Source organism: Vicia villosa, linkage group LG1 (assembly GCF_029867415.1).
Source record: "Vicia villosa cultivar HV-30 ecotype Madison, WI linkage group LG1, Vvil1.0, whole genome shotgun sequence".
In the NCBI taxonomy this organism is placed as follows: domain Eukaryota; kingdom Viridiplantae; phylum Streptophyta; class Magnoliopsida; order Fabales; family Fabaceae; genus Vicia; species Vicia villosa.
The window spans coordinates 75,464,452-75,478,873 of record NC_081180.1 but is presented as its reverse complement, the minus strand read 5'-3'; the positions used below and the strand labels follow the sequence as shown (position 1 = coordinate 75,478,873).

General features: G+C 36.3%; 2 protein-coding genes across 2 annotated transcripts; both read right to left on the bottom strand.

Moving 5' to 3' along the window:
- Nucleotides 1-218: 218 nt before the first annotated feature.
- Nucleotides 219-3,228, bottom strand: LOC131609816 (uncharacterized). Its single transcript, XM_058881629.1, has 7 exons — nucleotides 2,851-3,228; nucleotides 1,967-2,427; nucleotides 1,639-1,822; nucleotides 1,294-1,518; nucleotides 1,099-1,215; nucleotides 774-1,007; nucleotides 219-674 (listed from the first exon to the last, which is right to left on the bottom strand). Exons 1-7 carry the CDS (start codon nucleotides 2,914-2,916, stop codon nucleotides 456-458), a joined length of 1,506 nt encoding a protein of 501 aa, XP_058737612.1. The 5' UTR covers nucleotides 2,917-3,228; the 3' UTR covers nucleotides 219-455.
- Nucleotides 3,229-9,795: 6,567 nt separating this feature from the next.
- On the bottom strand, nucleotides 9,796-11,770 carry LOC131642514 (protein ASPARTIC PROTEASE IN GUARD CELL 1). The gene has a single exon (XM_058912750.1). The coding sequence runs from the start codon at nucleotides 11,482-11,484 to the stop codon at nucleotides 10,018-10,020; it is 1,467 nt and encodes a 488-aa protein (XP_058768733.1). The 5' UTR covers nucleotides 11,485-11,770; the 3' UTR covers nucleotides 9,796-10,017.
- Between the last annotated feature and the right edge of the window lie 2,652 nt (nucleotides 11,771-14,422).

The window sequence follows — 14,422 nt, the reverse complement described above, 5'->3', positions numbered from 1 at the left end:
AACCCTCCTACCCAAAATATTTTTATTCTTTTCACCAAATTCTTCTTATTTTCCAAAGCCATCCCCTCCTCTCCCCTCCCCTCCCCTCCAAACTCCCAAACATAACCTTGAAGTTTTTCAATCCACTCATTTGAATGCCTTATTTTTGCATCAAAACGCATAACTTATTTTAAAAAGGAATTGTTACTCATGATAATATTGGAATTTTGAAATCTATCTTAATAATATAACTAAGCTTTTACATTTTTGTCAAAGATTAAAAGAAACTATACAATTTTGTAGCTATTATATACTCATCATCCAATTCTACATTGCTGATTACACCACCAGTAACCTTCTCCTATTCCTATTAATTTAACTAAACATCAAATTAATACGAAAATATGTTATTGCTATGATTGATACAAATGGATAAATAAACTGTTGTAGAACAAAAGAAAACACTATTTGTTTCATCAAATAGCTGTGTTTTCTCGTATAGGATCGTCATTGAGTCGATAATGGGTTAAAACTTCTCTGGCTCGAGCACTCCGATATTGAAGTCGGTGATGTAGTGTCTCCGACATCTGGTTGAAAAATTCAGCATCCCATCTCTGAATTAATAAAGGGTCTTCTGCATAGCAAATATATATCGACGTAACAGCACTTTCCACCACAACCATTGCCAATCCAACCTGAAAACAAAATTTCGCCACATTCACAAAACTGGATTTCCTCTCAACGCGTTTACCGATCAGATCACAAACTTGATTTAAAAGGAGATCGGAACTTACCAAAACCATTCCCATCAGCATGGATGTGGAGCCAATCATAATAACTCGGTCACTCCATTTAACCCATGCCCATGCACCAGAGCAAGTTCCGGTTATCAATCCACCAAAAACAGTGCCCATTAGCAGGACAGCGCCTGAACAATCATACGCCACAAGTGCTTCAACCCCGGTTGACTGAAATAGCTCCCAAGCATCTCTAGCTGAATGGTTAAAGCTTTTACCGTTAACAGCTATCTGTAAGTGACATCAAATCACCATCAACCACATTATTATCGGGGTAAATCAATAACCTGGTTAATGACATGGACATAGGCGTATACTATACCTGAACATAGGCATATTTGTTAAAAAATCGAACGAGAGTCTCCACAAGATGAAAAAGGAAATCAACACAACAAAGCAAACACTCATTGTTGCCAATCTTTGACCGAAGTCCACGTATCTGATAGAAAAATCAATATGTTAATAGAAAGAAAAAAACTTCAATTTGTCACAAAATAAAAAGCAAACGATTGCTTACCTCCCATCGCAGTGTCCTAATAGCAGCAGTGAATAACGAGCCATAACAAATGCTACCAAAAGATGTCGTTAAAGCATACTGTAAAGATTTTGTTAATGAGTTAGCAGGAATTGAAGCAGCCTCTCTGCCACCATGGAGAAGAACAAGAAACACCATCCCAGACACTATAACATGCACGGTATTACAGAGCACTGCACCTGTCCAAAATAAGCTTACAGAGAAAATCTGCAAGCAGAAAACGTAATAACAGTGTCATCAGACGAGGAAAGCTCGGATAATTAATAAGCTTCCATAATCAGTCCAAACAAGAACATATAGAATGAAGAGCAAAACTTGCCACCTCACCACAAGAAGCCACCAGCGTCCCCCGTCACTCAAGTTCGAAGCCACAACACCTGCTGCTCCAAATGACCATAAGGCCATCCATAAAAGCACAACAAACATAAATGCATATGATACTCTCATAACCTCGGGAAGATTCCAAACCATCTTCACAGCTTTTTGCAAAACCAACATCGTAAATGGAAGTCTGTAGAAGAAAAGAAGCCATGAGGAACCGCCTTATATACTCAAAAAGAGAAAGAAAAAAAGCAGCTCGAGAAACCATACTATGAAAATTATATGCCTGGAACATTGATCTACAATACATGAAAGTATGTGTTGAATGCAATACCTGTCTATGACGGATATAACATACAAGAACTGGAGAGCAGCACCGATAGCAAAAGCAACCCCCCAGAAAATCTGCTCGGTCCAGAAACACAAAACACTGATGACAGCGAGATAAGTGGTCAGGATGTGAACAGAGACCTTCATCATTTGAGTAGCCCGGGAACCCAACAACAACAACCAAGTCCATCCAAGAACAGTCCCAATCCCACCAGCAGCCCCATAGAGCGGCCAGTAAGTCTCGGTCAACCCAGCTTCATTCCCCGAAAGACCCGAGGTGTACTTATCAATGTCAAGTCTATTCTCTATCTCAAACCTATTGAAGCCAAGAACCCCAAGAAGGAATCCTAGTCCAATCAAATGGATCACAAATATTCCTAACCAGAAAACATCATGCCACCGTCGCAATTGTTCCGTAGCCACCACTTCACTGCCGCCGCCACTTCTCCTACTCCGGGCTGCACTCTATCTCCATAAAAAACAACCAAATTTAGAAATTCCGACTTCATTAGTGACTCTTTCATAAACCAAGTCAAACAAGGGCAACTACAACAATGAAAAAAGAGATTTTTTTTCCATTAAAACAGATATTGGGGCACCCCAGGTGAAAAAAATCAGTTAAAATTATCACCAAAATTTAGTCTTTTTTTCAAAGAGTGATAAATGATTCCTTCCACACCAAAATAATAACCCTTCTAAAAAAAACAAGGGTACACAGAAAACAACATAAAAATTGAATCTTTTTCCATAAATTGAGTGCTAAAATTATCAATTAAAATGATGCAAAAATAAAATAGAATACCCAGATAAGCCGTCGAATCTCTAAGACCCAGATAGCAAAAAAGAGTAAAAATGGTAATTTGAATTGAATAGAAAACAAAGGAGTACCTGATCAGCGGTGGCTATGGAAGAAAACTCAGAGGAGGAAGAGGAGATAGTGGGAGAATCCATCATTGGAAATGGAGAAGCATAGTGTGAATGTATGAAGAAAAAGGGTGGAAATTGAAGGAAAACGTGAGAATCAAGGCGAGAGAAGGTCAATGGGTATGGTATGATGGTGGAGGATTTGTTTAATAATTAGGGTTTTGAATAATATAGAAGTCAGTGATTGAATATTAAAGTGTGATGTGAAAGAGACTTGAAAAATGGGAAGGTTGTGACAAATTAGGGAGAGGAAACTGAAAGTTAACGGCAAAGAATGGAAATTGTGATGAATTTACATAGAAAGTGTCGTTTTCGTTTGGTTTTTTCTTCATAAAATGAAGAATGGGGTGACACCTTCAACTACAAAAAGAGTAAATTTCTACAAAGTATGATCATGACATTCGTGATAGGAAAAATGTTTGACTCAGTACAAAATGGTGTAGAGTAACCGAAACGCCCGTTCAACTTTTTTTCTTTTTGAAACTGAAAATTTATTTAGTTTTGAATATTTCCAAGAAGACCTCCATTACATTTGGTTGAGAATTGTTCATTGCATCTCATATACTCCACTCTAGGTTACATTCAATAGAAATGTAATTTCTACTTAGATTTGGTATGAATTTAGAACATTTGAAGATTATGGTTGGTATTTGATATGGTTTATGCTCTATGTTTGTAATTCAAATTTATGTGTTTATCATTCTGATTCTTAATTATGTTTGTTTATATATTATTTATTTCGTTTCTTTGATTATGATATGTCTTTTCTCGTTTGATTATAGAAAAACGACTAATGAACAACAATGATACATACATGGTCGGTTGTCCCAACATGCTTGCGTTGGAGAGAGTTAAATCGACACGAGTTATTGAAGAATCATCTTGTCCTATTGAGGAATCTTCTTTGCGTGGTCATGTATCTATGTATCATATCGAAGCATCTGCTACTCGTGTTCATGACTTGTACATGACGATGATATACATCCTGCACTCAGACTTGATGATGTCGTACTTGATAGTTTTTCGGGAGGCCCCGAAGACATTTCACTATTTTCTTTATATACACACCATGTTGTTAGGCATGCGTGGAAGAGAGAGAAGTAACATAAATATTTATTTACTTTTTTAAATTTTTTATACTAAATGAACTATCTGACGTTGATATATTTATTTTTGTAGTACCGTGAGACATTGAAATGTATAACCATGATAGGAAGATATCAAAGATCATGCATTCTGATGAACCGTTATTTTAGGAAGTCTTAGAGATATATAGGCTGAAGGACTTATGAAGGTCTAGATATGGTTATATTGACCATGGTTTATTGTCTGCATTTATTGATAAATGGCACACAGAGACGTCGAGATTTCATCTTTCGATTGGTGAAATAACTATCACCCCTGATGATTTATTGTGCTTCATATGTCTTCCGATCACAAGAAAATTGTTGGATTACTATATAATTAGTAGGTCTGAGACACTCGACTTGATGTGGACACAATTAGAAGCTTATTCGAGTCAATCCCAAAAGGATATATAAGACACTAGAGGATGTCATGCTAGATTTTCATTCCTATCAGAAAATGATATTAACCATCTGAATGCAGTTATGGATGTTGTAACACCCTTCTAACCCACATGTATTTTTGCAATAAATTAACGAAAAATAAAACAATTTAAAATTCACAAAAGGGCATCACATCTTCATAGAACGTCATATCACAATCAATCATACTCCGTAACACTCATTGCAAAACACCTAGAGATATTCATAGCACCTATGGTACTACAAATTACAACATTTTAAACTTCGCAACGGAAAACAAAAGTCTCAAAAATTCTTTATAAAAATAATTTCAAATACCACGAAAGGTAGTTCAACATCAATGGATTCATCATACTTCGTGTGTTATCATGTCGTGGTCTAAAACATAATTTATGAAAGAAATACAAAATCCTCACAATCACAAAAGTACTCAAGTTTCACAATCAAACGATCTCAACCCTGATGTTACATATCATAGCAACACTCACTGGAATCAACAAACACTAATTTAGTGCACTCCAAAGCTACCTCCTAAGCTTCCTACACAAATCTTGATCACCTGCAAGTTACCCACGTTTTGAGGTAACATTTTCAAGCAGAAAGGGTAAGTAAATCACAACCATTATAAAAAAAATATAAGTAATAGATATAGTTGTCATGGCATAGGAGCAACAATAACATCATGGCATCAATTACTACATCTATAGTATAACGACAATCACTAATCCCTCACATCAAAGCATCACAACTCAAGAATTCATCAAACATACCACTTAATTTAAATATTGTGCAATGCCACAAATAATGAAATGCAACTCAATAATAATCCTGCATGTGGTACCGAAACATCAATGATGACTTAGTCATTGTCATCTCCAAAGATTCCGGCCAATAGGATCGATTCCCGCTCGGAACCAGAGCACATCACAATTTTTGAACTTAATTCACACTATGGGATTAAGGCCATCACTGAACCAAATTTCCTACAACACTTTATTGGATTCATCATCCTACACAACATCACTAGGCTATCGTCCTACAAATGCTATGAATGCATGATGCGCAATAACACACAAAAACGCGACCACGGCTAGTCAAAACGCGTCATCATTCATCATAATATAACTCCTAGAAATCTGAATCATATGGTTCATTTTATTTTACTAAGTTATAGATTATTACTCTAGCTTTGCAACGCTTCGAACGACACGTCAATCGGAGTCCTAAAACTCAAATTACGAATCTTACAAATTTTTCTGATTCAGGCAATATTCGCCCGACGACGGGGTATGTTCGCCCGGCGACTAAAGCCAGTAGCCTCTGCCTCCACTCGCCTCCTTTTTCTCCCCACGCGTCTTGGACGAGCTCGTTCGCCCGGCAAGCGGGTCGATTTACCCGACGAATCTGTGCGAACAGGGTTTTCATGTTGCAATCTCATGCATAAAATCAGTCCCAAAAGCTATGATTTCTTCATGTTATGGGTTCTAAAACATCATCTAATCATCAGGTTTCATCTTATATCACAAATACAATATATTCTGCATTATAGGTACAATCATTCACAGCCCATTGACAAAAAACATCGTCTATTCTCATCAATTTCTCCCACCATCATCTATTCATCTTAATCAAAAACTTCAAAAACAATCCTACAATTATCTAACACTTAAGTCAATTATAATAATAAACATAAACTCCCATTACCTTATATTTGAAGCTTAATTCTAATTCCTCTTCGCGTTCTACAAATTCCTCTTTGAGTGCTTCCTTGTGCCCTAGCTTCTCTTCACAGCGTTCTTCCAAAAAATCTCACGATTGCACAGAATAAACTCTAACACACATTCTTCCTTGTTTAACCCTTGGACCCCTAATACGAATTTCCTTTTTTTTCCCTCACTTAGCCCCTTGAATTTACTATCTTGACCTTATCATCTCTAACACCAATATTATTTATTTTACTAATTAAAATAATCCCAACTAATTACTCTAAAATACTCTTAATTCTCAATAATCCTCATAACACACATGAACATCACATATCATCACCGAAACATCAAATACTTCATAAGGACTTATATAATCATAATAAATTAATTCAATAACTAATTAAATAATTACTCCAGAATTTCGGGTGATGGCGCATTGATTGCCTATCATAGAGTGTGTGCATTAAGGACATACTTCCTGACTTTGGTAGGCACAAGCATATGCGTGAACAAAAATGTTGCATATGTCGATGTTATGTATATTAAATACTTCATGAACTTGGAGAGGATTTGCGAGTACAATTAGGATCATCTTGTTTGATTTACCTCTGTTCCAAGTTAGCTGAAAGTAGTTAATGAAAGATGAGATAGATGATAGGAAGCAATTATCTATTTCAGGTAGTTTATTTACACCCTTAATGATATTAATGTCAATAATACTTGTGCTACACCCTTACTAATGTTTTATCTGAATCATTTTTAGATATGAATCTTCCAGCATTTTTCACATATAACCGACTAGGACTATGTTGAAGAATACACTAAGGATTTTCCATGTGCATGCTTGATTACCCCACTCATGGGTAATCTAGTGACCGAGCTATCCCAACTTACTATTGACCGCATCCTACCATATGCTATATGTTTCACATCGTACGGTGAGCACCGTCAAACATGGACCTTGAAGGTGATATCTTCGTACTTGGGATGGTTGGCTTCTGGGTCCCAAATTTTTGTACCCACGTCTACCTGAGTGATTATTACGGAAGTTTGAGTATATGCATGGTATACCCACCCCACCCCCCCCCCCCCCCCCCCCCATTTGTTGTTTTTGTCACTGTCCTCTACAAAAATAATGATATGATATTTGCGAATTACCATGAGCATTTGGTTCCAGAGGATGTGCGTAGTATGCCAGCTCCCCATCCATGGAGTACGACCCATATATCTTTAACACCTTCTCTTTGCCTAATTTACCTACTTATCCAGATCTCTTATTTTAAGAGTTTCCCACTTACCCTATCCTTTTATTAGGATAAAACAAGTAGATGGCGGTGACTCTCTATTTAAACGTAAATTTTAAAAGTCGATCGTTACAGTAAACATGGATACTATTAATCCTTAAAGTCTTAGCCACCATTAACGAGTTTATGATAGCTTGAGTTTTCACGGTAAAAGGGTTTTTATATCATACAAGATTACATGTTATCTCTGCTTCCACTTCATTAATCTGGTTTTTGAAGATTACTATAAGGTTCCATTTTCCTTTAATGGCCAAGTAAAGGAATAAAACTTCTCTCGCCTAAAAACAACATTAACTACTTCAAAAGAGACGACCAAGTAAAGGAATAAAACTTCCCCAACGACCGATCTGGACAAAACCAGTGAGGTTGATAAGGCCATTTTTAGAGACATGAACATCTGCTTTTACTTTGCGGTCCACTCGAATTGTGTTTCTTTCTTCAGTAACTTGTAAAATAGCAATGCATGTTAGGTTGACCTAGATATGAATTTTTTAGGACTTTGAGCATCCCATTTAATTTCATTACTACTTTCTTTGTTGTGAGTGCTCCCATCTTGAAGACAACCTCACACTTATCTGGGTTCGTCTCTATACCTCTATCTGTTAGTTAGAAATCTAAGAATTTGATGACTCTAACCGCAAAGGAGTATTTTCTCGCATTAAGCCTCATATCATATTGTTGAATTCTCTTGAGCACACAGACTAGGTGTACGTTGTGTAATTCTTCATTGTTGGACTTAATGACCATGTCGTCCATATAGACTTCAAACCTTTCGCCTATCTCATCCATTAAGATTTTAATCATCATTCTCTAGTATGTTTCCTCTGCATTTATCATGCCAATGGGCATGTCATTGTATCAATAATTGGCTCCCTCAGTCATAAAGGTTTTCTTGTCCTTGCCTTCCTCGTATATGGGTATTTGGTTATAGTCGGGATACACATCTATGAATGATAATAACTTGTAGTGAACTAAATTGTCCACTATCTTGTGTATGTTTAGGAGTGGGTAGAAATATTTAGGGCATGCCTAGTTGAGGTAGGTGTAGTCAACACATATTTTCCCTTCCTCAATGCCTTCTTGACCTACCAAACATTGGTTTGTCATTCAGTATACCTTACTTCAGAAATAAAGTTGGCATTCAGTAGGTCCTGGACTATCTTTCTGGTTGTTTTATCCTTATCAGGAGATTGTCACCTTCTTTGGTGAACCACATAGCAAGCAAATAGGTCAACGTTCAATCGGTGGCAAGCCACACTAAGGACTACGTTTGGTGTAACACCTGAGGCCGAAGAAGGCGAGGGGTGGTTGCACCGCATGAAACTCGTTCGTCGAGGTCAAGCATACTAACGACTTGAAAATTTTTCTTTTTTCTCCCAAAAGATACAACGGTCGCGAAAGGATTTTTTTCTCGCTATATGGTCTACTATCGATTGAATCAACAAAGTAGAAATAGAAATATCTTGAGGCTGAGAAATCTGTGGTGTCTTTGGCATTTGGATAAGGTGTCATCATCTCAAATAAGCTCGTTGAAGCAGCTCGCGACTTGGAATAAAATTGATCATATTGTGGAATTCGTAAGGATCAAAAGTCGATTCTCATAGACGCCGTAACTGTTATGTTCAAGGGACCGGAAATGATGGATTTGAGATCGTGAAACCAACTTGTACGGTGAAAAATGCTTTCTAACGCGACAGAACAAAATGGGGGTCTGCAAGGTTATCACTCCAACACCAAAATTATTCAATCAATCCAAATACTAAAGTAATTTATGGTTAAAACATACTAGCATATCTATGTGGGATACATTATATACGAGAGACACTTAGAACCATCTCATATTTCCTAACATGGAGAGACACTTAGAACCATCTCATATTTCCTAACGTGGAATGCAGTGGACCGTTAAATCATGTATCTACCGGTTGGTAGCCACCTTTAAAGTTCAACTTGTTCAACTTTCAACATTTTTGTGGATACACCTTTTCACATATAATTGGATCTATTCATCATTTGTCTTACAACTAACCCATTGTTTAATTCTTATTTATACGTTGTAGTTTTTTGTTTTTTTTTGTTTTTTACAATTATACGTTGTAGATTTAAAATCTAGATGGAGGGCGTTCAATGCAATTTACTTCATTCAATGACAAAAAAAAATTAATCAAATAATTTATAAATTAATAATCAAGTTTGGCCTATCATTAAACAAGTCAATTAAATTGTTTAGTTTGATTCAAGCCTTTGTTTTGTCCTCCCTTGGGATTGGTCCCTCATTTCTTTCCTTTGTGGATTTAATACAGTTCAATGATAGGGACTTCCATTCACATCATTCACCAGAAAACTGGCTGATAACTAAAAATTGGAAGAATTCATTAATATATCCTCAATAAATAAATAAAATTAACACATTTAAATAAAATATGACATGAGAGGGAGAGACATTCAGCTGGTCCCACCAACATTGCAACCTTGTCTAAATGGACCCCTATTTATTACACTAACACGTGAAAAAGCAGTAAAAACATCGTATCCTATGTAACGGTTACATTTGTAACCACCAATCAAAACAAATCAACAACTATTAGGTGAAAACCCAATCACCGACTTCACAAGATCAAAACTGACACGTGTCCCTTGCTGCTGAATATTCCCAATAATCGACAACGACCCCATCGTTGGAGCAAACGCAAAACAAAACGTCCCCACCGAATCAACCGGTACCAGGTAATTCTTCGCCGGCAACACCAACACCTCCCCTTCCCCAAAATGAAACGCCACCGTCGGAACCTCCACACTCGACCTCAACGACAAATCATAACAAGTATCAAACAACGACACGTCGTTCGCCGCCGGTAAATCCCTCGTCCCTCTCACAAACGCGTCGCGTACAATATCATAAACATCGCTCCGCAACCGTGTCACTGCCGTGCCGGAGTCCACTATAACACCTCCACCCTCCGTAGAGTCAACCATAAAACTAGTTTCCGGAATCGGAAGTAACTCCCCGCCGACGCTTATTCCGACGAGTCCCACAAAGTAGAAAGTGTTTAACTCAGGGTTTCGCTTTAACGGTGCGGTAACGGCGTTACGAGATAACGGAGAGTCAAACTCTAGCGTTGAGACTAAGTCAGAGTCACGATCAACGAGACAATATGAAAACGATGTTGAATTAAGCTGAGCCGGGAAAGAAAGTGGGCCGCCACCTAAGCCGAGTAAACCGGCTGCGCCGACGAATAAGCCTTCGTTGTTATGACCGCAGCCGATGGCGATATTGTTCACGGAAGTCGCGCCGATTGTAACAGTCTCGGTGATGAAGTCACCGACGGTGTATGAGCCGTCGCCGTAGGAAACTTCATAGAGGCAGTGACCGTTGTGACACTGAGATTGGTCGAGCCATTTGCATTGATTGGCTTGACAAGTGATCGGCGTGTAAGAAGCCGATGAAGAAGGTTCAAAAATAGGGTCGGCTTGGCGGTAGCAGTCGGCGCAGGGTGCGCATTGTACCCAGCTTATGTCGCTGCCGGTGTCGAGGACGACGTAGGCTTGACTCGGTGGCTCACCGATTCCGATTCGGGAGAAATACTCGCCGCTTCCTTGACTCGTTCCGGAGATAATGGGACCGGAAAGCTTCTGTTGGTTGAAATTTGGATCTAGCTGAGTTAGTATTGAGTTAACTCGGGCTGAGTCGCGGGTGAGTCTGGATAATGTTAGAGATTTGTAGTCAGAATGTGAAGAGTTATGAATGGAAGCTCTTGAATGAAGTTGCATAGAAAAAGATGATGAAGAAAAAGAAGAACCCTTTTGTTGTTGTTTTTTAAGGTTTGGGTTAAAGTTGAGAACTTGATATGTTTTTTTAATGGAAGAAACAATATCAAGTGTTGTTGTTTTGGCATTGTGTGGTGTGTTTCTAGAATGTGCTAATGGAGAAGACCATAATGACAATAGGAAGATGAAGAGGATGAAATTGAAGAAAGAATGACCCATTGAGTTAAAGTGAGGAAGAAAGTGAAATGAGTGGGATTGGATGAATGTGAGCATTGAGAGGAGTTTGTTTTTATATGTTAAGGAAAGTATTCATGAGAAGCTCAATGGAGAAGATAATAGTGATAGTTAAAGAAAAGGGAAAAAGAGTGAGGTTTTGGATTGGGAGAGAGATGTATTTTGGATATGTGAAGCTTGATGATTGGTATAGTTTATTAGCATATTGTGTTTGGAACTCTTTTCATTGTTGCTTTTCTTGGGTGTCATAGCCTTTGCATTTTGTTGTTGATAATATGCTTATATTTTATTGATTTCTTTATAATTAAGTATTCAATGACACACCATTCTTTCTCACATTTTGCATAATCATTTTGTTTCTCTTTTTATCTGGTTTGGAGAGTAGTCTCTTTGTATTGGGAAAACTAAAAGGGGCTTGTGATAATGACTCCACCAGCTTTATTGTGCTGTATTTGATTAGGATGGTCAATAAACTAAGTCACTTCAAATAGGATGGTTTAAGACTCGAGTCAACAATTAATTTGTACAAATAAAATAAGTTGAACTAAAAATTAAATTTATTAGTTCAATGAGTCGAACTTAAACTATATTGTTCATCCTTTAATCTTTATGGATAATGGATCTTGCTAGCAATATGTTATATGCTATGAACAAAAACATGTGCTATTTGATAGGCCGAGTCCTACCAACAATGTGTTATGATGTGAATCCGAAGCTTTTGTCATATAATATGTTTTTGCCATGTCATAAAATTTCCAATGCATCACTAACTTTCATTTATTTCTCATATTCCTAGATTTCTCTACTACTATTAGCAATTCAACTTTGCTTTCTTTTGTTGATGAATTTGATAAGCATCAACGAACTATGAAACTGCACTTGTGTATCTACCTATTGTGAAATCAATTGAGAGAATTGTAACAATTTTAGCATTATATCACACAAAATGATTATGGGATGGCATTATAATGATTATAGATATTGAAAAAATTGTTTATTATGATTCTATTGTTTGTCTGCATTTATCAAAGTTTATATCCAATTTTTTAGAGAAAAATTGGAATATTACATTTCCTGAATTTGGTAGTGATCATGAGGTTAAAAACTATAGAAACAGGTAAGAATTATCATTCTTTGTTTCATCTTTATGTTTAAGCAAGATTAATTGATTTATTTTCACTTGCTAGTTACTGGTGTGATATGTTGAGAGCACTTTCACCAAATGAGATCTCTGTTAATAATTCTCTTAGACAATACATGTTTTTTTCAATAGGAAGTTTTAACAAAGATTACACTTTTATTTCAATCTAGTAACATTTCTGTGCGTCCGCACGGGTATACAAAAATTAATGCAGCATTATTTAAATAATATGAATAAAAGTAAATAACAAAAATATTTAGAGGATTGGATATTAACCAGTAAGTTTACAAATCATATTACATCAAAAGAATAAGTGAAATAAGAAGGCAAAAAAAACTTTTGCATATAAAAACTTTGAATACTGAATGATAAATATAATTGTATAAAGAATAATGATATTCATGCATTTGCATAGGTTAAAATAATTTTATATGATGAATTTGAACTCAAATGCATATTGAAAGTAATATTTATCAATATTTATTTGCGTGAATTTAATGATTGTGTTATGTTACAAAGCTGTCAAACATCTCGTAACATTTTCACTTATTTTAAGGATTAGTTACATTTACACCTGAAAAATATGTTAAAGAAATAAAAAAAATACCACATAAAAAGTTGTTCTTGACTTTGTCTCTGTTGAAAAATTTCTTTATATTTTAGTAATGTCTCTATATCATATAAATCAATCTTTAGGCGACAAAATTAGCTAATGCCTTATAAATAAATTATGCATATGATATAATGTGTCTTGTAAGGCAAAGTGTTGTAATTGTTAGCATACAACTAAAATTCAAACATACCAAGCATGATACTATATCGAATTATATACAAATAATCAAAAATACTACTCCCTCCATCCTAAAATAAGTGTCATACTTGACATTTTCACACAGATTAAGAAAAGGTAATAAATGAAAGAGAGAGAATGATGATTTTAACAAACTATCCTTATCAACTATTGGTGTATTCAAATTACCTAAGAGTCTGTTTGGTAAGACATAAAAAAGAGCTTTTAGCTTTTAGCTTTTAGCTTTTCAGCTCGTATTAATAAAAAAGCTCTGTTTGGTAACTCTATCTTAGCTTTTAGCTTGTAGCTTTTTTACTAGTTTTTAGCTTTTTTTTCAAAAGCTATTTGAAGTAGCTTTTGAGCTTGTAGCTTTTAGCTTGTGAGTTTTTCTTCCATTAATACCCTTATTATTTTAACTAAAATATATTATTACCCTCATTAATTAAAATGTCATTAATGTCATTTTGTATCTATCAGCTAATGAAACAACTAATTTACCAAACACTCACATTAGCTTATCAACTATCAGCTACCAGCTATCAGCTACCAGCTACCAGCTAAAAGCTACCAGCTACCAGCTAAAAGCTACCAGCTATCAGCTATCAGCTAGTTTTACCAAACAGAGCCTAAGTAGTGTCATTATAAAACAAAATGCAGAAAAAGCAGAATGTGATTTGTTCTGTAAATGAAGGTTACATGGAAGAGGTTTTCGTAAAAGCAATTGTACCTTCCCACAAAATGGGTTTGAAAGCAAGCATAAAACAACTGAATAATGGGCTACTGCAAAAGATAGCTGTTGGCATTTAATGTAAACTTGACCCTACACTACCGAATTTTTCAAAAAGCTAATGTTGTCAAATCCAATGTTAACCAAGTAGAAAGATGGAAGCTGGAGTAGTAGTAAGTAGGGGTGGACAGAATTACACCGTCCGAGAGAATCCGGCCGAACCGCAGGTATTTTTGAGGCCATGGGTCGGGCCGATTCAGATGTACGAGTTGACGGGTGAGCCAAAAGGTTAATGACAGTTTAACTTGGTCAGATTCGA

What these genes read in the sequence shown, in the direction of transcription:
- LOC131609816 (XM_058881629.1), bottom strand. Translation starts at nt 2,916, where the DNA reads ATGATGGATTCTCCCACTATCTCCTCTTCCTCCTCTGAGTTTTCTTCC. An exon ending in GACGCTGGTGGCTTCTTGTG is followed by an intron (nt 1,519 to 1,638) that starts GTGAGGTGGCAA and finishes TTCTGCTTGCAG; the next exon opens with ATTTTCTCTGTAAGCTTATT. An exon ending in TGCTGATGGGAATGGTTTTG is followed by an intron (nt 675 to 773) that starts GTAAGTTCCGAT and finishes TTTTGTTTTCAG; the next exon opens with GTTGGATTGGCAATGGTTGT.
- LOC131642514 (XM_058912750.1), bottom strand. Translation starts at nt 11,484, where the DNA reads ATGCTCACATTCATCCAATCCCACTCATTTCACTTTCTTCCTCACTTT.